Source organism: Muntiacus reevesi, chromosome 7 (assembly GCF_963930625.1).
Source record: "Muntiacus reevesi chromosome 7, mMunRee1.1, whole genome shotgun sequence".
Lineage (NCBI taxonomy): Eukaryota > Metazoa > Chordata > Mammalia > Artiodactyla > Cervidae > Muntiacus > Muntiacus reevesi.
Window position 1 is genome coordinate 96,016,318 of NC_089255.1, and position 23,937 is coordinate 96,040,254.

The 23,937-nt window shown below is 40.6% G+C and overlaps 1 protein-coding gene across 2 annotated transcripts in view; it reads right to left on the reverse strand.

The window, feature by feature from the left end:
* Nucleotides 1–23,937, reverse strand: part of PTPN21 (protein tyrosine phosphatase non-receptor type 21) — a 75,297-nt gene that overhangs the window by 34,905 nt on the left and 16,455 nt on the right. For both annotated transcript variants that reach the window (XM_065940088.1, XM_065940087.1), the window contains 2 exons: nt 5,443–5,612; nt 137–234 (listed from right to left, as the gene is read on the reverse strand). In XM_065940088.1, coding sequence (XP_065796160.1) covers nt 137–234; nt 5,443–5,612 — 268 coding nt within the window. The remainder of the gene's footprint in view (nt 1–136; nt 235–5,442; nt 5,613–23,937) is intronic.

The following is a 23,937-nucleotide window of genomic DNA, read 5'->3' on the forward strand; positions in this document are numbered from 1 at the left end:
ATATTCCACTAACACAGAAAACTACTCTATAGCAGTTACTTTCTATGGTCAGTTACTCTAAGAATTCCTTGTTGTTTTTGTTTAACATGCATTTTAATCTGATTGATCTATTCCATTATCAATTGTCATTCTTTACCTTGAACAGCTAAGCCTGCAAGCTGAATTGCTTGTTCTAATGTACAAGGAATGTTTCCTTCCAAAATATCTTTCTTCAGCTGCAGATAATACTGATACCTATTTAAAAAAAAAAAAAAGGTCAGTCTTTAAAAGTCAATGTCGGTATTACCTCCAATCGGACACAATGCATTTTATCATAATTTGGTAGAGAAGCATCAACTAGCCAAAATTAAGCTCAGATGACTTTGAAGAATGACAGGAACATTCCTTGATCATATCTATACTGACAAATACACAGACAGACACAACAATTGAGTCACTTATTCTTAACTGTAGTTATTTGAAAGCTACAAACTACAGCCACCTAGGAGACAGCTGGTCACCTATCTTATACCTTGTAAAACAGTCTCTAAGTTTTGTTGTTTTAGTTGGAGAAACAGAGAATCAGTGGCCAATCTATACTTTAAAAACTCCTTGGAGGAACTTGGTGATCTAAGACTTTCCTAGCCCTGGATGGTAAAGTCAGAAGAAAAATGGTTCCTGACATTTCAGACCAGGTGCATAATAAAATATTCTTTATTGAAATACCAAAAAGGATAGTTGCTAAAATACTTTGTAACAGTCTTTTAATCTGGGCTTACTTCTGCTTCTGTTTTCAGTATACAGAGTGTTAGTTACCAGCACAACCTTTAGTCAGGCAAGCTTCGGTTAAATTTCAGATCTCCAATTTCGCATTTTGCAGGAACTTGGGCAAGTCATAATCTGTGGGTTTAAATTAACGCCAGTAAAAGGTGGGGTACTATCACCCCTTCACAGGGCTGAACACACCAAGGAATATATATAGAGCTCTTCCATAAAACTACAGCATAGCTGGTACTTAATAAACAGCTGCTCTCATGACTAGAAGCAGCCAGGCGGCAGTATTTCACCTGGCTAACTTCTCCATTTGATAAAACTCTACAGTGAAGATTTGTTCTGCCTTCCTTTTATTTATTCACTAAGGTAGTTACTAGGGCCTTCTATGCATCAAGCACTGTTCTAGATGCTCTGGAGACAGTGCTGAATGAAGATCCATCAACTCTCTGCCAATACGGTCTACAGGACTATCTTGAATCCAGAATCTCTTCCAGGTTTGATGTCTGCGAAGCTCGACCCAGTTACAGTTCACAATGGCATTTCCCGGACAGCCCACCCTTTGCTCATTTCATATGAGTTCTTACATCATCCTATTTTATTTACCTTTGACATTTCTGTGCTTCGTTACCAAAAATCTTGAGCGAAACACCATCTATTTGAATAAGAATTGAGATCCAATTTAAACCCCTCCACCTGCTAGAAGCAGAACCCATACATTTCCCTCAATCAGCAAAGACAATGCTGGCAACACTGAGTCTTGTCAAATAGGAAAGCTTGCAACTTTCCCCCAGGAAGCTCCTTTCAAGCATCTAACGTAGGCTATATCAAACATGCTGTCCACACATTCCACTCTAAATGTTCTCGGTCTTTTTCTTCATCAAATCACTGGAAAGCAGGTGCCCATTCTAGACTGATGCCTAGATTATGGCGTATACTTTCCTAACTGGCCTCCTGCCTGCAGTCTTGTAACCTCTAATCTACCTTCCATGATCGATGATCTTTGTAGAATACACATTTCATCATTCCCTTCCACTAAAACTCAAAAATGCCTGTCCCTATTGGTCTATGACTTTATGACTTGGGCATTTCTTTTTCCAAGCCTCTGTTCTCCTCTCGGGATAATAACTAAAATTCCCTGAAAAAAAAAAATCAGTTGCTTTTATTAGCCCCTTACTTTGCACAAGCTACTCCCTCTAACTAGAAAATTCCTTGTAAAGTCAAGTGAAAGCTCACAGTCTGTACCTTCCCTATTCATACTCCCTGCAACTCACTCCTAGGAATCCAGTGCTATAACTCAGTTTAGTTCAGTTCAGTCACTCAGTCGTTTCCAACTTTTTGCGACCCCATGGACTGCAGCACGCCAGGCCTCCCTGTCCATCTCCAGTTCCTGAAGTTTGCTCAAACTCATGTCCATTGAGTCAGTGATGCCATTCAACCATCTCATCTTCTGTCGTTCCCTTCTCCTGCCTTCCATCTTTCCCAGCATCAGGGTCTTTTCTAATGAGTAAGTTCTGCACATCAGGTGGCCAAAATATTGGAGTTTCAGCTTCAGCATCAGTCCTTCTGATGAATATTCAGGAATGATTTCCTTTAGGATTGACTGGTTGGGTCACCTTGCAGTCTAAGGGACTCTCAAGAATCTTCTCCAACACCACAGTTCAGAAGCATCAATTCTTCGGTGCTCAGCTTTCTTTATAGTCCAACTCTCATATCCATACACAAGTACTGGAAAAACCAAAGTTTTGACTAGATGGACCTTTGTTGGCAGAGTAATGTCTCTGCTTTTTAATATACTGTCTACGTTGGTCATAACATTTCTTTCAAGGAGCAAGCATCTTTTAATTTCATGGCTGTAGTCACCATCTGCAGTGATTTTGGAGCCCCCCAAAATAAAGTCTTTCACTGTTTCCATTGTTTCCCCATCTATTTGCCATGAAGTGATGGGACCACATGCCATGATCTTAGTTTTTTGATTGTTGAGTTTCAAGCCAGCCTTTTCAATCTCCTCTTTTACTTTCATCAAGAAGCTCTTTAGTTCCTCTTTGCTTTCTGCCATAAGGGTGGTGTCATCTGCATATCTGAGGTTATTGATATTTCTCCGGCAACCTTGATTTCAGCCTGTGCTTCATCCAGTCTGGCATTTCACACGATGTACTCTGCATATAAGTTAAATAAGCAGGGTGACAATAAACAGCCTTGACGTACTCCTTTCCCAATTTGGAACCAGTCCGTTGTTCCATGTCTGGTTCTAACTGCTGCTTCTTGACCTGCACACAGATTTCTTAGGAGGCAGGTCAGGTGGTCTGGTATTCCCGTCTCTTTAAGAATTTCCCACAGTCTGTTGTGATCCACAGAAAGGCTTTGGCATAGTCAATGAGCAGAAGTAGATGTTTTTCTGGAATTCTCTTGCTTTTTCTATGATCCAACAGATGTTGGCAATTTGATCTCTGGTTCCTCTGAGATCTAAATTCAGCTTGAACATCTGGAAGTTCTCGGTTCACATACTGTCGAAGCCTGGCTTGGAGAATTTTGAGCATTACTTTCTTAGCATGTGAGATGAGTGCAATTGTGTGGTAGTTTGAACATTCTTTGCATTGCCTTTCTTTGGGATTGGAATGAAAACTGATCTTTTCCAGTCCTGTGGCCACTGCTGAGTTTTCCAAATTTGCTGGCATATTGAGTATAGCACTTTCACAGCATCATCTTTTAGGATTTGAAATAGCTCAACTAGAATTCCATCACCTCCACTAGCTTTGCTCATAGTGATGCTTCCTAAGGCCGACTTGACTTGGCATTCCACTTGACTTTGCCTTTCCCTCCTCCAGCAGATCTTCCCAACCCAGGGATCGAACCCAGGTCTCCCGCATTGCAGGTGGATTCTTTACCAGCTGAGCCACAAGGGAATACCATGCTATAATTAAAGCATGTATTATCATAATATACTGTAATTGTTCATGTACACGGACTGTCAGTTCCACCGGATTGTGACAACTCCTCCAGAGCAACAGTAAAGCATATCCACTTGTATATTCATCTTCCACAGTAACCAACATAATTCTTACATACCATATTATATCTTCAATAAATGAGTCAAATGAGTCAAAGTGGTCAGTTATTGTTTTCTCCTCCTGGCTTCTACTCCAATTTTTATAGCTCAGATATCCTCTGTAGTCAGTTCATACTAATCCCTACAAACCTGATTATAGCTTCTTCGGTTATCTTCTTCCAATAATTAACTGCAAACTCAGTACTTAAAAAGAAGATTCCACAAACATAGGGCAGTATCAGGTTGTTACTACCTGTAAGCCATTGTGTTAGAAATGATTTGAAAGGCAAAGTTAAAGAAAACATGGGCTTAAAATCTAAGAAAAAGATCTGTACACAAATAACTGTAGTGAGAGGCTGTGACAACTTGCCATCTTAACATAAGTATAAGCAAATTCTAGAATAGTCTGGAGAAGGAAAAGCTCATTCCAGCCTCAGGGGTCACAGAAGCTTTATGGGGGTGCCACCTTTGGAACTAAAATCAGATGGACAGGATTCCAGTTACATGTATCTGAAAGAAAGGTCTAGGACACAAAGGTGAAAACGAACGCAGCATGCTCAGGGCACTGGAAGTAATCCAGCTTGGCTTGACAACAAGGTTAAACAGGGAAAAAAGTGCTGGATTTTGGAGAATGTGAAAGGCAGGCTCAAGAATCCAAATTTCAGATAAACAACAAGATCCTATTGTTCAGCGCAGAAAACTATATGTAATATCCTGTGAAAAACCACAATGGAAAATAATATTCTAAAAGGAATGTGGGTGTGTGTATATATATGTATAACGATCACTAAGCTGTATAGTAGGAATTAACACACCACTGTAAATCAACTATGTAAAGTGTTAGTCACTTAGTCCTGTCTGACTCTTTGTGACCCCATGGACTGTAGCCCGCCAGGCTCCTCTGTCCATGGGAATCTCCAGGCAAGAGCACTGCAGTGGGCTGCCATTGCCTTCTCCAGGGGAGCTTCCCGACCCAGGGATGGAACCTGGGTCTCCCACATTGTAGGCAGATTCTTTACCATCTGAATCATCAACTGTAATTCAATTGTAAGAAAAAAAAAAAGAATGCAAATTTGATTTGTTTCTTTGTTTTGTTATCTTCAAGAAAAAAAAAATTAGTTTCTCTATCCCACCCCTTAACACATTCTAAGCTTTCTGCCTTTGTTCCTTTTAAGTGCATTTATTGGCCAATATTTTCTGATCTCAAACCCTTCCCCCACCTCTTTCTCCTTCCACACCTATGTAGAGAACATGGCTACTGGGGTCAGAACTTCTACACATTTTCTTGAGGAGTAAACACAGAATTTGTGGCTATTTTGAAAAATCTCCTCTCTCATTTCATTGTCACTAAGGTCAGAAGCAAATCAGTAAAAACATTAAGGGCGACATCACTTCAGGAGGAGCTCGCAGCCAGGGCAGAAACCCCGTTCTCCGTTTAACCGTCCTTTGGTGCCAGGTGAACCGTAACTCGCGCGGCCCGCCTTGTGGCCCCCTGACACTCCGCACGCCAGCCCCTGCGGCAGCGCCGAGGCTGAGCTGCCCGGGGAGAGCGCAGAGGCTAGCTCTGCCTCCGACGCCAGCCTCGGGCTCGCCTTTCCAACCTCACCGGGCTTCCTGAAAGCGAACAGCACCGCGCTTCTCACCTGGTGATCTCCTGCTGCAGCTGTGAAACCGAAGGCACGTAAAACACCACTCCAAAGTAGACGGTCGGCTCCAACGCGTACTTGTCCAGCTGCTTCTTCAGAGGCTTCTCCAAATCCACCCACCGGCGCTGATTTTGCTTGTTGTAATACCAGAGGCTGAAGTAAGTGATCTGGAAAGAGGGAGAATCACTGAAGGGGGCAGAAACATACCAAAGAATTTACCTGCCCTAATCCAGTACCTTTTCATGCTGTTCATGGGGGTGGGGGGAGCGGGCAGGGGATGCGCTGGGTAGATGGCATCACCGACTCAATGGACACGAATTTGAGCCAACTCCGGGAGATAGTGGAGGACAGAGGAGCCTGGCGGGCTGCAGGGCCATGGGGTCACGCAGAGCCGGACACAGCCTAACGGCTGAACAACAACACATCCATGACCTGGGACCAAGGGACCACAGCTTCCTATTGCCTCTCCTCTCAGAAAGGGACCCCGGCAAAACCTAAAGGGGATAAAAAAAGAGGCAAGCTCCATCTCTGCATAGACACTCATTCAGGAAATGGAGGCGTGGGCCTCCTTGGTGGTCCAGTGGTTAAGACTCCGTGCTTCCCTGCAGTGGGCATGGGTTCAATCCCTGGTTGAGGAAGAAAGATCCCACATGCCACACAGCTGGGAAAAAAAAAATAGAGGCAAAAGTCAATTACACTTGCACACTATCTCTTGAACCCTGCACAAAAAATGTCTAGATATCAGAATTTAGCAGATACTACACAATTTTACGTAAGTTCAACAACAGAAAAAATACTGAAAAAATGTTTAGTTTTTAGTGAGTTCCGTGGTCGTCTAGTGGTTATGATTCAGTGCTTTCATTGTTGTGGCCTGGGTTCAATATCTGGTCAGGGAACTGAGATCTTGCATTGTATGGTCAAGAAGAAAAAAAAAAGTTTAGCTTTTAAACATCAAATATTAAATTTATCATAATTAATATTTTATAATATCCATAACTGGGGTTCTTCCTAAATTTTGACCAGATAGAATTAATCCAACTTGACACTATATTCAAATTTGGCACCTATAAATTATTTCATGTAAATACTGTAAATTCTAGTAGTAAAGATACAATTGCAATAGCCAAAACAATCTTGAGAAAGAAAAATGGAGCTGGAGGAATCAGACTCCCTGACTTCATGCTACACTACAAAGGCTACACTCGTCACAACAGCTTGGTATGGCACAAAATCAGAAATGCCCTCAGTGGGCAGCACCGAAAGCCCGGAGACGAGCCCAGGCACCGGTGGCCGGCCAGCCTGCGACTCGGGGCAGAGCACACAGCGGAGGAAAGAGCCTCTCCAGGAGGTGATGCTGGGGACGCTGAGCAGCCACACGTAAAAGAATGAAATCTAAACACTCTCTAATACCCTACACAAAAATAAACTCAAAATGGATTGGACACCTAAATCCAAGGCTGGACACCATAACTCTTAGCTGAAAACACGGGCAGAACACTCTCTGACATAAATAGCAGCAACATCTTTTTTGATCTGCCTCCCAACAAAAATAAAAACAAAAATAAATGGCACAACAAAAGAAACCATAAGCAAAAAGAAAAGACAACCCGCAGGATGGGAGAGAATATCTGGAACTACCACGTGACCCAGCAGGCCCATTCCTGGGCATACATCCAGAGAAAACCAAAATCCAAAATGACACACGACCCCACGTTCGCTGCACCACTATTCACAACACACAGGACACGGAAGAAACCTAAACGTCTGCTGACGGGGAGCAGACAGAGAAGACGCGAACATCCACACCACGGAACAGGACCCAGCCATAAAAAAGAAGCGACGCCACTGGCAGCAACACCAATGGGCCTGGAAATCGCCATACTGAGGAACTACATCAGAGAAAGACAAAATACCATATGATGCTGCTAATACACGGAATCTAAACAAATCCCCAAAAAACAGCAAAATGAACTTATTTACAAAACAGAAACAGTCACAGGTGTAGAAAAACTTACAGTTAACGGGGGGGAAAGGGGGAAGGGATAAATTGGGAGATTAGGATTGATATATACATTACTATATCTATTTTATGTATATATAAAATAGATAATAAGGACATACTACTTAATATTCTCATGACCTATATGTGAAAAGAATCTATGGAAGACTAGATATACGTAAAACTGATCCACTTTGCTATACACTTGAAACTAACACAACATTGTAAATCAACTATATGCCAATAAAAATTATTAAAAAATAAAAACAAACTTAAAAAAATGCAACAGCAACTTTCCTTTGCCCCTCAAACTTCATTAATTACAAGTTTATAAAGTAACTGTAATGCTACAGAGGTAAATATACACACATACACAAGAAAAAGCTATAGCTAAGGCAGTAAAATTACTTAAGTGTCCTACTCAGAGGCTTAAGAAAAACTCCCAGACACTAGCATTTAAATCTCAGTTGCCATGCAACAAACATTTAAGTAAATCAATCCTAGCCCAGGACTGGTCAACCTGAGAAGGTGCTAATGCACGTAAGGACTGAAATGACAGCCTTCGGCCACCGCTAATATTTACCTCAAAAATCAATTTACAGATCAAGGCAACTGGAAAAATCACTGCTGTGTTCTAGACTCTAGAGTAACACTGTCAAAGGGAACGTCCTCTGATGGCTGAGCTGCAGGCATCTGCATTCTCTAGGGATGTGAAATGTGGCTAATGCAGCTGAGGAAGCTAACTTCCAATGTCACTTAATTCTAATGGACTGAAATAGCTGCAAACATCTAGTGGCCACTGCATCGGTTCATACAGCTTTAGAGCAACAATAATACAATCAATAATAACACACAGGCTATTTCTTTAACCATAAGCCTCAAAAAATGAGTTCTCAATTTACAGAGGGGAAAAAAAAAAAACACCAACATTAAAACATGTCCTCAATGTTAATAAATTTACCTTACAATTTTTTTTTTAACAACAAAGGAAGACCCATACCTTTCAAATAAGTCTATGAGGGGCTTCCCTGGTGGCTCAGCGGTAAAGAATCTGCCTGCCAACACAGGAGACAAGGGTTCGATCCCTGGTCTGGGAAGATCCCACATGCCGCGGGGCAACTAGGCCCGCGCCACGACCACTGAGCTGCGCCCCAGGGCCTGGGGCCCGCAGCTCCTGAGCCCAGGTGCTACAGCTCCTGCAACGGGCACTCCTGGAGCCGTCTCCCCAACAAGAGAGGCCCGCAGGCCGCAGCCAGGGGGCAGTCCCCCCACGCCGCTCACTACAAGGCCAGGAAAGCCGGCACAGCAGTGAAGACCCAGCACAGCCAAAAGGAAACAAACAAGTGTTTGAAAAATGAGTCTACTAATCACATAAACTCGTATCAAGAGTCAAAAATGTATGTATCCATTTTCCCTTTACATCCAAATAGTTAGAGCAGTGCAGGAATTCAGTAAACTTTGAATAAAAGAACAAATATTCTCCTGCTTCTCAGCTGTCACCCAAGTTATCACACGTGAATGGAATATTCTGAACATTTACTATGTTGAACCAAATTCTGTTCTAAGAACTAGAGCAATATTACAGATTAAATCACCACTATTACCTTATCAAATAGTTTGTTGTGTGTGTTAAACTCTAAAACCAGTGTTTCTCCAAATGCTGTTGTTGGACTACCTCTGCTGGAACTACCTGGAGTGCAATGAGGCCAAGAGATAAGCTCTCAAGTGATTCTCGTACCCAGGGAAGTTTGGAAGTCACTGCTACAGCACATAGCACCCCACCCCACCACCCCCTCCAACGTTATGTAGGAGACAGTCATATGAACAACCTACCCCTGAAAAGCTGCATGGAAATCAAATTGTTGAAAATCCAAACACACTATTATAGCAGAAAGTTGAGTCCTTCTGCTGTTAATTATTTTCTGAAGTTGTGATTATATTTATAAAATAAAATATGTTATCTGCAGGAAAAGAACAGTATAACATTTTTGGAAAACAGGTACTATTCCTATTCCTTCTTTCATCTGAACTTCAACTTACAGAAAAGAAAAATCTAGTATTAGAAGGAAGCTGCTTTAATTTCAAAGTTCTTTAATTCTAATACTTGCTTGTTGTGAAGTGGATAAGTCTAATTAGTCCAATTCAGTTTTATCAACTATTAAGGCAATAATACCTCCCTCATAACCCCACCATGAGATCTAAATGCAAAAGACATATCACTGCATTTTGCCACTAGAAAAAGATTATGTTTTAAGAAGATTAGTTTCACCGACTCTGCTAAATATTAACAAAATCAACTGAAGACCTTGCCAAAAAAAAAAAACAGGAAACCTTTTCTAACTACATTTATTTGGTAATTACAACACAGTACACTTCTGTTCATGGTATGTATGCTTTGAGTTCTATTTGAGATTTGGATTGCATGTTCCATGTTTGGTCTATAACACATACCATTGCTATGCACTTAGTTCTACAAATATTTATTTTTTGCCATAAACGCAGAAGCCTGAGCATTCTTTAGGATCTAAAACTGTTCTTGTCATAAAAATTAAAACGTCTTTAAAATACTCTGTAAACATTACTTTTCCCTTTAAATCTAGTCAGACTTGAATCCTCGGAACACAAAAACTTACACAGAATTACAAAACTGTAGGTTTGTTATATAACTTATGAACAGATATATAAAAATACATGAATAATCTGTTAGCATTCTTAAAAAGCACATTGTAGAAGAAATAAACTCTTAATGACATGTGCTAAGCTTATTTACTTTAGAAATGCATTTATTACTTATGTCACATATGGATAGAAAATAAAAAAGAAATATATTTGTGAAATTACATCATAATTAGCTTTTTAACAAACTATATACCTTATAAAGAAGTAGCAAGAACCTTGTGCAAACAGCTGGATATAGATTTAGTAAGTTATTGTTGACTAGCTGCTTTAGACACAGGAGAGTCTAAGTCATCTGACCGTCACTCCCTCTATGTTGTAGTAAAGTGTCTGCCTTGGTACTTATCCTTGTTTTCAAGTGCTATCTTAGGTAGTAGTTAAGGCTAGCCAAATTAAAGTTTGTATCAAGTAAAATATTTCCAAGGAGGTATTTTATTTCTAAAGTTGCTGCTAGAAATGTTTATATACATATGGGTAACTAAAACTCCATAACATCATAATCCTTGTATTCAATGCTTTTTTAGCATTTCTACACATAAAGAATGAAATGACATCTGATTCCAGAGATTTTATAATATGGTTTGTTTCTAAGATGAGTAGGTAGAGTTTGAGCAATAAAATGCTGTGATTAAATCTTCATCAGGCATAGAATTTTCTGTATAAGTCCATTTGGGAGGATTCAAAGACAAGTACTGAAGATTTCCTTCTTCACTCTACAGGCCAGCATTATCCTGATACCAACGTCAGACAACAGATACCACCTGAAAAGAAAACTATGGACCAATATCCCGTATAATTATAGATGTAAAAATCCTCAACAAAATACTAGAAAACTGAACCCAAAAGCATACTAAAAAGATTATACACCATGACCAAGTAGGACTCAACCCAGGAGTGCAAGAGTGGTTCAACACACGAAAAGCAATCAACGTGATAGATATATCAATATTATGGATGTGAAGAGGGGGAAAAAAAAGTACTCTCAATTGACATAGAAAAAGCATTTGGCAAAACCTAACACCTCATGACAAATACTCAGAAAACTAGAAAAACAAGAGAACTCTCCAAAAGCATTTATGAAAAACCCACAGTTACCATCATACTGAATGGTAAAAGACTGAAAATTTTTTGATCAGAAACAAGACCAGTATGCCCATGTTCACCACTGCAAGACAACACTGGAATTGGATATCCTAGACAAAGCAATTAGGTAAGAAAAAGAAAGGCATCCAAACTGGAAAGGAAGAAGTAAAAGTGGAAAATCCATGCACAGATGATATGATCCTATATATGTTTTTTAAATCCCCAATATGTCTCTACCAAAAAAAATCAAACAGAAAACAAGCAAACAAACAAAAATACTTAGAGTTAATAAAATCAGCAAAGTTGTAGGGTTCAAGATCAACATGCAAAAATCAGTATAGATTCCACAAACCCACAATGGAAAATTCAAAAAGGAAATTAAGAAAACAATTTCATTTATAATAGCATCCAAACAAATAAAATACTAAGAAATAAATTTAACCAAGGAAGTGAGATGATGTGTATACCGAACAATACAAAACACTGTTGAAAGAAAATAAATGGAAAGACATCCTGTGTTCATTGATTGGAACACTTAATATCATTAAGACAGTAAGACTACCCAAAGTGATTCAAATGCAACCACTATCAAACTTTTAAGAGCCCTTTTAACAGCAATGGAAAAGCCAATCCTCAAATTCATGTGCATTGTGAGTGGCCGCAAACAGGCAAAACAATAGCAAAAAAGAACAAAGTTGGGAGACTCACACTTTATCATTTTAAAACTTACTACTAAAGCTCCAAGCCAGGCTTCAGCAATATGTGAACCGTGAACTTCCAGATGTTCAAGCTGGTTTTAGAAAAGGCAGAGGAACCAGAGATCAAAGTGCCAACATCCGCTGGATCATCGAAAAAGCAAGACAGCTCCAGAAAAACATCTACTTCTGCTTTATTGACTACGCCAAAGCCTTTGACCGTGTGGATCACAATAAACTGTGGAAAATTCTGAAAGGGATGGGAATACCAGACCTCCTGACCTGCCTCTTGAGAAAACTGTTAGGTTAGGAAGCAACAGTTAGAACTGGACATGGAACAACAGACATGGTTCCAAATAGGAAAAGGAGAACGTCAAGGCTGTATATTGTCACCCTGCTTATTTAACTTATATGCAGAGTGAAAAGTGAAAGTGAAGTTGCTCAGCCATATCCAACTCTTTGCGACCCCATGGGCTGTAACCTACCAGGCTCCTCCATCCATGGGATTTTCCAGGCAAGAGTACTGGAGTGGGTTGCCATTTCCATCTCCAGAGGATCCTCCTGACCCATGGATCGAACCTGGGTCTTCCGCATTGTAGGCAGATGCCTTACCATCTGAGTCACCAGGTACATCATGAGAAATGCTGGGCTGGAGGAAGCACAAGCTGGAATCAAGATTGCTGGGAGAAATATCAATAACCCCAGATACTCAGATGATACCACCCTTATGGCAGAAAGCAAAGAGGAACTGAAGAGCCTCTTGATGAAAGTGAAAGAGGAGAGTGAAAAAGTTGGCTTAAAGCTCAACATTCAGAAAACTAAGATCATGGCAACTGGTCCCATCACCTCATGGGAAATAGATGGGGAAACAGTGTCAGACTTTATTTTTCTGGGCTCCAAAATCACTGCAGATAGTGATTGCAGGCATGAAATTAAAAGACGCTTACTCCTAAAGCTTCAATGATATTCAAAAAAAAAAAAAAAAAGAAAGAAAGTTATGACCAACCTAGACAGCGTAATAAAAGGCAGAGACATTACTTTGTCAATAAAGGTCCGTCCTTGACATAGCCGTAAAGGCTATGGTTTTTCCAGTGGCCCTGTATGGATGTGAGAGTTGGACTATAAAGAAAGCTGAGCACTGAAGAATGGATGCTTTTGAACTGTGGTGTTGGAGAAGACTCTTGAGAGTCCCTTGAACTGCAAGGAGATCCAACCAGTCCATCCTAAAGGAGATCAGTCCTGGGTGTTCATTGGAAGGACTGATGCTGAAGCTGAAACTCCAGTACTGGCCACCTGATGTGATGAGCTGGCTCATTGGAAAAGACCCTGCTGCTGGGAAAGATTGAGGGCAGGAGGAGAAGGGGATGACAGAGGATGAGATGGTTGGATGGCATCACCAACTCAATGGACATGGGTTTGGATGGACTCCGGGAGTTGGTGATGGACAGGGAGGCCTGGCGTGCTGCGGTTCATGGGGTCGCAAAAAGTCAGACACGACTGAGTGACTGAACTGAACTGACTAAAACTACCATAATCAAAACAGTGAGCTACCAGTATAAGGAGAGACGTTTAGACCAATGGTATAGAATTAAGTCCAGAGATAAACTCACACATTTATGGTAAACTGATTCTCAATAACAGTGCCAAGACTATTTAGGAGAGAAAAAGTCTCTCCAACAAATGGTCCTGGGAGAACTGAAGATCCTTAAGAATGAGGTTAGAACCTGACCTCACACAAATACAAAAACTAACTCAAACTGGGTCAGTGACCTAAATATTAAGAAATGGGGAAGCCCCCTGGTGGTCCAGTGGTTAAGACTCCACACTTTCAATGCAGGGGGCACTGGTTTAATCCCTGATCAGGGAACTAAGATCCCACATACCTCATGGCACAGCCAAAAAATAAAACATAAAAAAAGAACTAAACCATAAAACTCCCTAGAAGAAAACATAAATCTTCATGACCATGAATTTGGAAATAAGATTCTTAGACATGATACCAAAAGTATGAGTAACAAAGGAAAAAAAAAGATGCGTTTGACTTCATCAAAATTTAAAACTGCATGCATCAAAGAACCAAAATCAAGAAAGCAAAAAGAACCTATAGAATGGGAGACAATATTTGCAAATCATGTATTTTTCTAAGGGTCTAGCATCTAGTATACATAAAGAACTCACCTAACAATGAAAAGACAAACAATCCAATTTTTTAAAAAGGCAAAGGACTTGAATAAATATTTCTCCAAAGAACATATACAAGTGGCCAAGAAATACATGAAAAAAATGCTCAATCACCATTAGTGAAATCCAACTCAGAACCACAATGAGATACCACTCCACACTCATTGGGATGGCTATAACTTAAAGCAGAAAATAAGTGATGCTGAGGAAGTGGAGAAATTAAAACCCTCGTACACTGCTGGTAAGAATGTAAAATGGTTCAGCTGCTACGGAAAACAGTTTGGCAGTTCCTCAAAAAGTTAAACACATAATTACCATATGGAACTACCATAGCAGTTCCACTCCTATTTATTTTCCTGCAAGAACTAAAAACAGGTACTCAAACGAGTATTTAATACATGTATACACATGTCTGTAGCAGAACTATTGGCAATAGCCGAAAAGGTGGAAACAACTCAAATGTCTATTGGTAAAGAAATAGAAAAATTATGGAATTATACATATAATGAAAGATTATTCAGTCATTTTTATAAAAGATAGATACGTGCTACAACATGGATGGGCCCCAAAAACATTACAGTAAGTGAAAGGAGAAGGGGATGACAGAGGATGAGATGGCTGGATGGCATCACTGACTCGACGGACATGAGTTTGAGTAAACTCCGGGAGTTGATGATGGACAGGGAGGCCTGGCGTGCTGCAGTCCATGGGGTCGCAAAGAGTCGGACATGACTGAGTGACTGAAGTGAAAGAAGACAGACACAAAAGGTCATGTATTGTGTAATTCCATTTAAAGGAAATATCCATAAAACAGAAAGTAGAGGTGGAAGTAGGGAGGAATGGGGAGAAACTGCTTACTAGGGAGAGGATGCCCATTTCGAGCAATAAAAATGTTTTGGAACTAAATAGAGGTTAAGACTGTGAATGGAATAAATGCCATCGAATTGTTTACTCTGAAATGGTTAACTTTCTGCTGTGTAAGTTTCATCTCAAAAAAAGTTATTTTTGAAGAATCAGACCCACTCCTACTTAAAATCAAATACAGAATTTTTAAACTTTACTTTTAGGGGAATTCCCTGCCTGTCCAGTGGTTAAGACTCCACACTTCCATTGCAGTGGGCCCAAGTTTGATCCTCAGTCAGGGAACTAAATTTCACAAGCCGTGCGGTGCAACCAAAGGTGAGAAAAAAAAAAACAAACGATTTTTAAATGTTTATATACATCAAATTCAGTTTATCTGACAACTCTACGGGAAAAAAATGAAACAGAAATAGATGAACCTAGTTATGAGTTAATTATATTTCTATTTTCTAACATCTATACTTAGGTAAAGATTTTGGTACAGTTTGACAAGTACCTGACAAACTCAATTATCTGAACAGAAATGAAAAACACTCAATAGGCAAAAATGTGACTGAATAATGAAAGACTTGTCAAAATGGAAGTAATAAAGTATATACCCTTGACAAAGAAGAATATCTCCTTTCTCTTTTATCAAATTTTTTAAAACTTTATTTCACACATACTTGTAGTGAGTTTAGTAACTTAGTTACCCAATTAATAGTAGATTAAAAGCAGACAAATGAAGGGAAAAGACTTAAACAGCATGTTGGCAGGAGAAGGAAATGACAGGTAACTCTCATACCAACAGAGAACACACACAGACAAAAGTCCTTTCAAAGTACATTATAAAGAATTACTAAGACAAAGTAGTCTGGAGTTATTTTTCAAAGAAAAGAATTAACTCTAAACATTAATTAGTCCTGTATTTAGTAACAACCACTGTTGGTAATAATTAGCAGTGTCCTTTTGTTTAAAATGGGTAGGGCAGTTCCTAAACCTTTCTAAAGATTGTCGCTGGTCTTTGGACCAAAGAGTTCTCCTTGATTACAGGCAAAATTAGTTATTTCATTCTTCAAATATAGATAGAAAATCAATATATTTTATATACAGCTTCCAGTACTTGAGCCAACTGTGGTTCCATTACTTCACTTGAAAGTTCAACCGTATTTTGCAAAGCCATGAAAGATACTTCCATTTTTGCCATTTGAGGGAACTGCAGTTACACCTATTGCCTCCAGGGGCCATGCTTGCAATCCCCATAGCTGCCACCAGCAGGTGCAGTGCCAAGAGCACAGACCCGTGGTCCAAGGGCTCGGCTCTGAATCCTGGTTCCGCCACTCATCAGCTCCTGAGCAAGTCACTTTCTCACTGACTCTCAGCTTAACCTCAGGAGAATAACACATACCCTGCCTTTCCCAAAAAGTTGTACAGAGGTGTTTTGTAAGTTATAATTGGGCTGAAAAAACTTGGGTGTTGTTTTGTTGTTGAGTTGCTAAGTCGTGTCCAATTCTTTTGAGAACCCCTGAACTGTACCCACCAGGCTTCTCTTTCCATGGGATTCCCCAGGCAAGAGTACTGGAGTGGGTTGCCATTTCCTTCTCCGGAGGATCTTCCTGAACCGCAATCTCCTCTAGGGGTCAAACCCGTGTCTCCTGCATTGCAGGTGGATCCTTTACCACTGAGCCACCAGGAAAAGGCCATACGTAAACCTAGCAGGTAGGATCTCTTTAGGTGTGTTTGAGAGCAAACAACAAAACCCAAGTCAAGCATGCTTCCTCCCTGAAAACAAAACTGCTCAAATACTCCTCAAGCTAATGCATTCCATTATAATGTTACCAGAACTTTTTTTTTTTAATACAAAACTTTGGTTACAGCAGGCTCCCTGTAGGCCTTAAATTTCAACTATTACCAGTCATTACTTGGGCTAGGTATTTCTTAGAATCATATGTCTTCTCTTTCTTGAGTCCAAATTTTTGGGTTATGCATGTCCTGTATTGTTTGTGGGCTTGGTCTAATTGTAATAATTTCCCCATAAACCAGCCTTTAATAATTGGCTTTTGGTCCATGCCTCCCACCACTCCGTATCTAATTAATTACCCCGCATCTTTCCCAATAAGAAACTGCACCTCCACTTGGCTGCTTTTTCTCCACAGCTCTGCCTCTCCCACTGTGACCAGAGCAAGCGGACCTGACCTGCGGGAAACTCATCCCAACAGAAACCTCTAAACCCCGAACTTCCAGTGTCCTCCGGGTCAGTCCTCAGCTACCGCGACTTCCTGGGTGCTCAGTGGCTCAGACTCCACACTCCAATGCACGGGGCCCGGGCTCAGCGATGCTCAGGGCACCAGATCCCACATGCCACAGCTAAGAGCTTGGACACCGCAACTAAAAAAGATTTCGCGTGAAGCGACAAAGATGGAAGATCCCCAAGCCGCAACTATAAGACCCAGTGCAGTCAAGTAAACTATTTTTAAACCCTCAATTTTCACTGAACCATTTTTGTGAAACTTCCTCATTGTCCTATGCACATATTCACCCTTTCCTATTTTGTTCTGAACAAACATATCAGTGGTTTTCATAAAGTTATTCAATGATTTCCTCAGAGCTATCTAAACATTTCATGGCTATTCCCTAAAATTGTACAGATAACGGTGCCTGCTATGCAAGCTACAATAAAAACAAGCCACACAGTTACAAAACCTGGCTTCTTTCCAGACACAACATGGTTGACTTACTTTAAAAGAACTAACATTTACTCTGAGAACGAGGTGATTTTGATAACCCAGCTTTCTGCTATCAGATGAAAAGATCGTTTACAAAGCTTAGAGCTTGCATAAAAGGTGCAGGGCCCCCAAATCGCAGTCGTCTAAAGAGATACCTGCTATTATAAGCAGGCCCAGATCCTGTCAGAATGCAAACCCCTTCCAAGTCCAAGTCACTTCTTGCCTAATTATTTTAAGAGTCTCTTAGTTGTACTATTTTTAAAGCAGAGGGACACACAAATTAGCCAGAGGGTTTTTTAAGCCACTGATGCATTGAGTTTGATAAAAGTTAATCCCATATAAAATTGCAACTATAATTTTATCCTGATGCTTTTCTTAGAGGCAGGAGTCAGAGGGCTTTTCATCAGGAGAGAGATGAGAGGAGACAGCACTAGATAAAGCCTGTCCCTAGCAGAATCATCTGACCACGGGAGTTAACGAGTATTAACCTAAGTCGAGGCTAGAGAGTTACCTCTCCACCATGCGTGCCACAGATGATGAAGCACTGCGCGTCTTCCTTTTGACAGACAGTGTGGTGGTCACAGCGCCTCAAAGCAGACAGCATTCTTTTCTTTTCTGTTTAATTTCAATCCAGTTTCTTCTGTCATTGGTCGGGTAATGTATTATCCATCTCACAGTCAAGGTTATAATATACGACATCACTGTACTCTACACAGATGAGGACTCCAGAAGGTAACAATCAAAAGCACATCTTGGTCCTGAAATTACACTGAAATGTATTCAACCGAAGCCCAAGTGACTGAAGTCCTCAAATGGTCAGTGTCGGAGCATTTAATTTCTAGGAAAAGAGGAAAGTGGCAAACCACTTTCCTGAAAGAAAGTCCAGGGCATGAACTGTCTACATATTATCTATATAGAGGACTGCTCATATCTTTTCTGTTTACCATCCTGGATAAAAAGATGCTATGAGGGAACAAAGATCCTGAAACGCAGTAAGATCACTCTTCAAAAAACATACTGTACTTTCTAAGAAAAATGGACCAATGTCTTAGAAAGATTCATCGATTCCTTCAGTGAATGTTGACTGAGTACCTCCTGTGTGTCAAACCCTGTCCCGGGTGGAAGGGAGATGCAACACTGAACAGAACAACACAATTTCTTCCCTCAAGTAACTTACATGATGCTGGGAGGAAAAGACAAGCAAAATTATCTGAGAAGTTACATAATGATGAAAGATATTCAACTGTAAGATTAAAATGTCAAACATTTTTAAAGAGTAAGCTAGAATTAAATGGGAAATTTCGGTTCATATAACAATTCACCGTGCAAAAGTGAGAGAAATAACTGAGCTCTTACTGCACACAGTGTCAACATCCAGGGCTGATGTTCTCTACGTGCACCGCCACAAACGAGGTCACCGTGTTTCAGGCCCATGCGACTGAGGGTAAACCAGAACCCTCCATTCTCCAATCATCTCAGTGTTTGTTCTATTGCGGAATCCTTACTTATATCCCATTCTAAGAACTGAATTCACTTTAGTTCAGTCATTCAGTCGTGCCCGACTCTTTGCAACTCCATGGACTGCAGCACACCAGGCCTCCCTGTCCATCACTAACTCCCAAGCCTACCCAAACCCGTCCATCGAGTCATTGATGCCATCCAACCATCTCATCCTCTGTCATCCCCTTCTCCTCCTGCCCTCAATCTTTCCCAGCATCAGGGTCTTTTCAAATGAGTCAGCTCTTCACATCAGGTGGCCAAAGTACTGGAGTTTCAGCTTCAACATCAGTCCTTCCAATGAACACCCAGGACTGATCTTCTTTAGGATGGACTGGTTGGATCTCCTTGCAGTCCAAGGGACTCTCAAGAGTCTTCTGTAACACCACAGTTCAAAAGCATCAATTCTTCAGCGCTCAGCTTTCTTTATAGTCCAACTCTCACATCCATACATGACTACTGGAAAAACCATAGCCTTGACTAGACGGACCTTTGTTTGCAAAGTAATGTCTCTGCTTTTAAATATGCTGTCTAGGTTAGTCATAACTTTCCTTCCAAGGAGTAAGCGTCTTTTAATTTCATGCCTGCAGTCACCATCTGCAGTGATTTTGGAGCCCCAAAAAATAAAGTCTGACACTGCTTCCACTGTTTCCCCATCTATTTCCCATGAGGTGATGGGACCAGATGCCACGATCTTAGTTTTCTGAATGTTGAGTTTCAAGTCAGCTTTTTCACCCTCCTCTTTCACTTTAATGAAGAGGCTCTCCAATTCCTCTTCACTTTCTGCCATAAGGGTGGTGTCATCTGAGTATCTGGGGTTATTGATATTTCTCCCAGCAATCTTGATTCCAGCTTGCACTTCCTCCAGCCCAGTATTTCTCATGATGTACTCTGCATATAAGTTAAATAAGCAGAGTAACAATATACAGCCTTGACGTACTCCTTTCCCAATTTGGAACCAATCCATTTTCCATGTCCAGTTCTAACTGTTGCTTCTTGACCTACATACAGATTTCTCAGGAGGCAGGTAAGGTGGTTTGGTATTCCCATCTCTTTCAGAATTTTCCACAGTTTGTTGCGATTCACACAGTCAAAGGTTTTGGCATAGTCAATAAAGCAGAAGTAGATGTTTTCTGGAACTCTCTTGCTTTTTCTACGATCCAGTGGATGTTGGTAATTTGATCTCTGGTTCCTCTGCCTTTTCTAAACCCAGGCTGAACATCTGGGAATTCTCGGTTCACATGCTGTTGAAGCCTCGCTTGGAGAATTTTGAGCATTACTTTGCTAGTGTGTGAGATGAGTGCAATTGTATGGTAGTTTAAACATTCTCTGTTCAAATCTCTGAAATTTGGGCCTTTTGGGGCTTGCTTATTAGCTTAATTCAGGCAATGGATAAATGGTAGCTGTTCTCTTCTTATTGAGAGGACAGTGAAAAGGACAGATAACCTCAGTCTGCTCTGGCCATATTATAGTCCTTATATTTCAACTGAGTCACAGGAAAAAGTTTATTTCATGTTTTCTTGAAGTATTAGTTATTCCATCTTGTCTCACCATAGACAGCAGAGTGAGCTATACTTTTAGCCATAACCACGTAATGTAAAAATGAAAAGAAGGGCTGAAATGGGTTTATTTAGGAACAGCTGCTTATTTTTCTGACACTCACTTTTGTCAGGTTATATTACAGCTGTTTCACTTAGAGAACAAATTATGGTTACAGGAGCGGGGGCAAAAGCAGGGCGTAGGGATGGTCAGGGAGTTTGGGATAGCCAGGCACACACGATTTTAAAGGTAGCAATGTGGACAGGCTGTGTTTACACGACCTACTGCGTAGCACAGGAAGCACTGCTCAACCTCACGTGGCAGCCTGGATGGGAGGGGAGTTTGTGGGAGAGTGGATACAAGTGTATGTATGGCTGAATCCCTTCACTATTCACCTGAAACTATCACATCCCTGCTTGTTAACTGGCTACACCCTAATACAAAATAAGACGTTTAAAAAGTTACGGCTGTTTCATGTTATATTGAAAGGGTTATATTGAAAGGTTATATTGAAAGGTGGTCCAGTGGTTAGGACGCGGGGCCCCCACTGCAGGGGGCACGCGTTCCATCCCTGATGGGGGAACTAAGATCCCACATCCCAGACAATCACAGCCAAAAGACACAGAAATGGTTATGACATGGGGAGGGCTACAGAGAGAGAAAGGGAATCAGAATGAGGACTTTAAAACGATAGATATGGTCACAGTTAACATATATTGTCTAAAAGAATGTTACCCAAGGTATTTTCTATTGTCTTGAAAAAAAAAAAAACACAACAGCCCCACTGCCATTAAACTAGTATTACCATGAAAGATCTGAGAATTAAAAAAAAAAAAAAAAAAAATCAGGGAAACTACTTTCCTGGTTAAAATCCTAATTATACAAGTGAAGAAACTCAGACTTCTGTTACAACAAGCTATGTTTGCTTCTTCGTTAATAAAGGGAGTTTGAAAATCATGGTTTCATCATACAAGAACTAATTTTTTACCTTGCATGTTTACCAGGTGGTTTTCTACTTATAACAAATACTTCTTCCATATACGCAAATACTCCAAGAAAAGAATAAAAGTGTATCCCTTTCTAATATAAAAAAGCCATTTCCAGTTTTTATCGATAATATAAAGTTCCATGTAATAAAGGCCACACTTAAGGGTCTAATGGATTTCCTTTTTTTGTTTGTTTGTTTTTTTTTTTTTTTTATTTCCTTTTAATTGAAGCTGTTCACTGAGGATCAAGGAATGGGGTAGGGGATTGAGAGTATTTAACTCAGAAACACACACTCAGTATTTTCTAATTGTTTAAGTACCATAGCGCCAGTTATATTTTATTCCAAGAAGTGCTACTTAAAAATACATACAAGGGATTTCCCTAGTGGTCCAGTGGCTAAGACTCAGAGCTCCTAATGCAGGGGGCCCAGGTTCGATCCCTGATCAAGGATCGCAATATGCCGCAACTAAGACCTAGTGCAGTCAAATAAATAAATATAAATAAATAGATATAATTTTTTAAATATATACAATATTTTCACTTTACTTAGAAGCAGAAGAGGATGAACAAGCCACTAGTATGTATGTGCTACTAAGGATAACAGGAATTGTTCTCTATTCCTATATCCAACTACCCTATATTCAAGGAATATAATGGTTAAAAAAAGGGAATATAATGATAAAAGTCTCAATTAACAGCAACAAACAAACAAACAAACAGGGACTTCCCTGGTGGTCCAGTGGTTAGGATTCTGCTCTTCAATGCAGGGGACTCAGGTTTGATCCCAGACCAGGGAACTAAGGCCCCACAAGCCGCGTGATGTGGCCAAAAACCAAAGTTTAAATGACAGAAACATGACTTGCAGAAGAATTAAAGATGGAGCAACATGTACAGTGGCGCTGTCCCCGTGCCCGTAATTCACAGAAGGTAGAATGGTTACACTTGGGTGGTGGGAGGAACTGCTGTAACAGATGGAGAGACACGTGTGTGCAAAGCAGCTGAATCTCAGTGACCCAGCTTCAACAATAAAGGCAGCAAGAACTTCAACAGGCTCCCTGGTTCCGCACTTTTTCCTGCCTGGATGCAGACTCTGACTCTAGAAGCCTCCAAGTCCATCCAACAGCACTGCAACCAGATCTTGCTTTGGAAACCTCTCAACAGGCAACTCTCCTGGAGTGTATTTCAGCAGACTGCAGCTTCCAACTCTGCCAGGGAACAAGCTCGCAAGAGGCTTCCTATCAAACGGCTCTGCGCTCAGCACTTCAGACGTTCCAAACCATGCCTCGAGGCCTGATTGTGATTCACGCTCCTTCTCAGGCTTTATCTTTCCTTGCCTGATGCAACTTCAACATCATATTTTAAGGAAAATAGATTGTAGTAATTAAAATAAAAGATAACAAATTTCAAAAGTACTTAAAACAATCTCCATCAGATTTGGGAGGCTGCAACTGTGACAAACGGTCCTTAAGGGCATGAGCTCGGGGCAGGCCACCTGTCACTGGCCCCAGGTCACCTCCTGGGGGGAAAGGTGCCGATCAGGGAGCCGGAAGCACTAGTCCCGTTGTGGTTTCTTAACGGTGAGCAAGTTACTCGACACCTTTTGGCTTTAGTTCACCCAATAAAATGGGTATGAGACTGCCTCTCTCACAGGGTTGGTAAGGATAGAAATAAACAGCAACGTTTATGTCAATGTATGGCAAAAACCACCATAATATTGTACAGTAATTAGCCTCCAACTAATAAAAATAAATGGAAAAAAAACAATAAATAAATAAATAAATAAATAAAGCACTTAGAACACACAAGAGTAAGTCCTCCAGTAACATTAGCTCTTGTTATCAGAGTTTAAGTCCCCTGAAATAGTATAAAATTTCTCATTACATCTTCTGTAGCATAGAAAATTCCACACTTAAATGCTAGCCCTTCAGTAACAGGGCTTTCTCTTCGGCGACTTTTCCTGGTCTTTCTCTTTCCTTTTAAAATAAATTATTTCAAAAAATATAACGACTGGGTTGCTTTTCTTTATGAAAACGGCAATGGCTCAAAGAAAAAGCAGTGTGCTGCGGAGGGAAAAGCACTAAATCTGCAGTGGGAGGACCTCAGCTCTAGCCGGGGGTGCCGCTTGCGGGCGGCCCTGGAGTGGACAGTGAAGTCTGCACTCTAGCAACGGGGGACAGATGCTGTACCAACACGAACTCATCATCTTAGACATGTGTTTCATCATCAAACACGCTTCTTTTCCTTAAGTCACCATTCAGATGGAAATCTG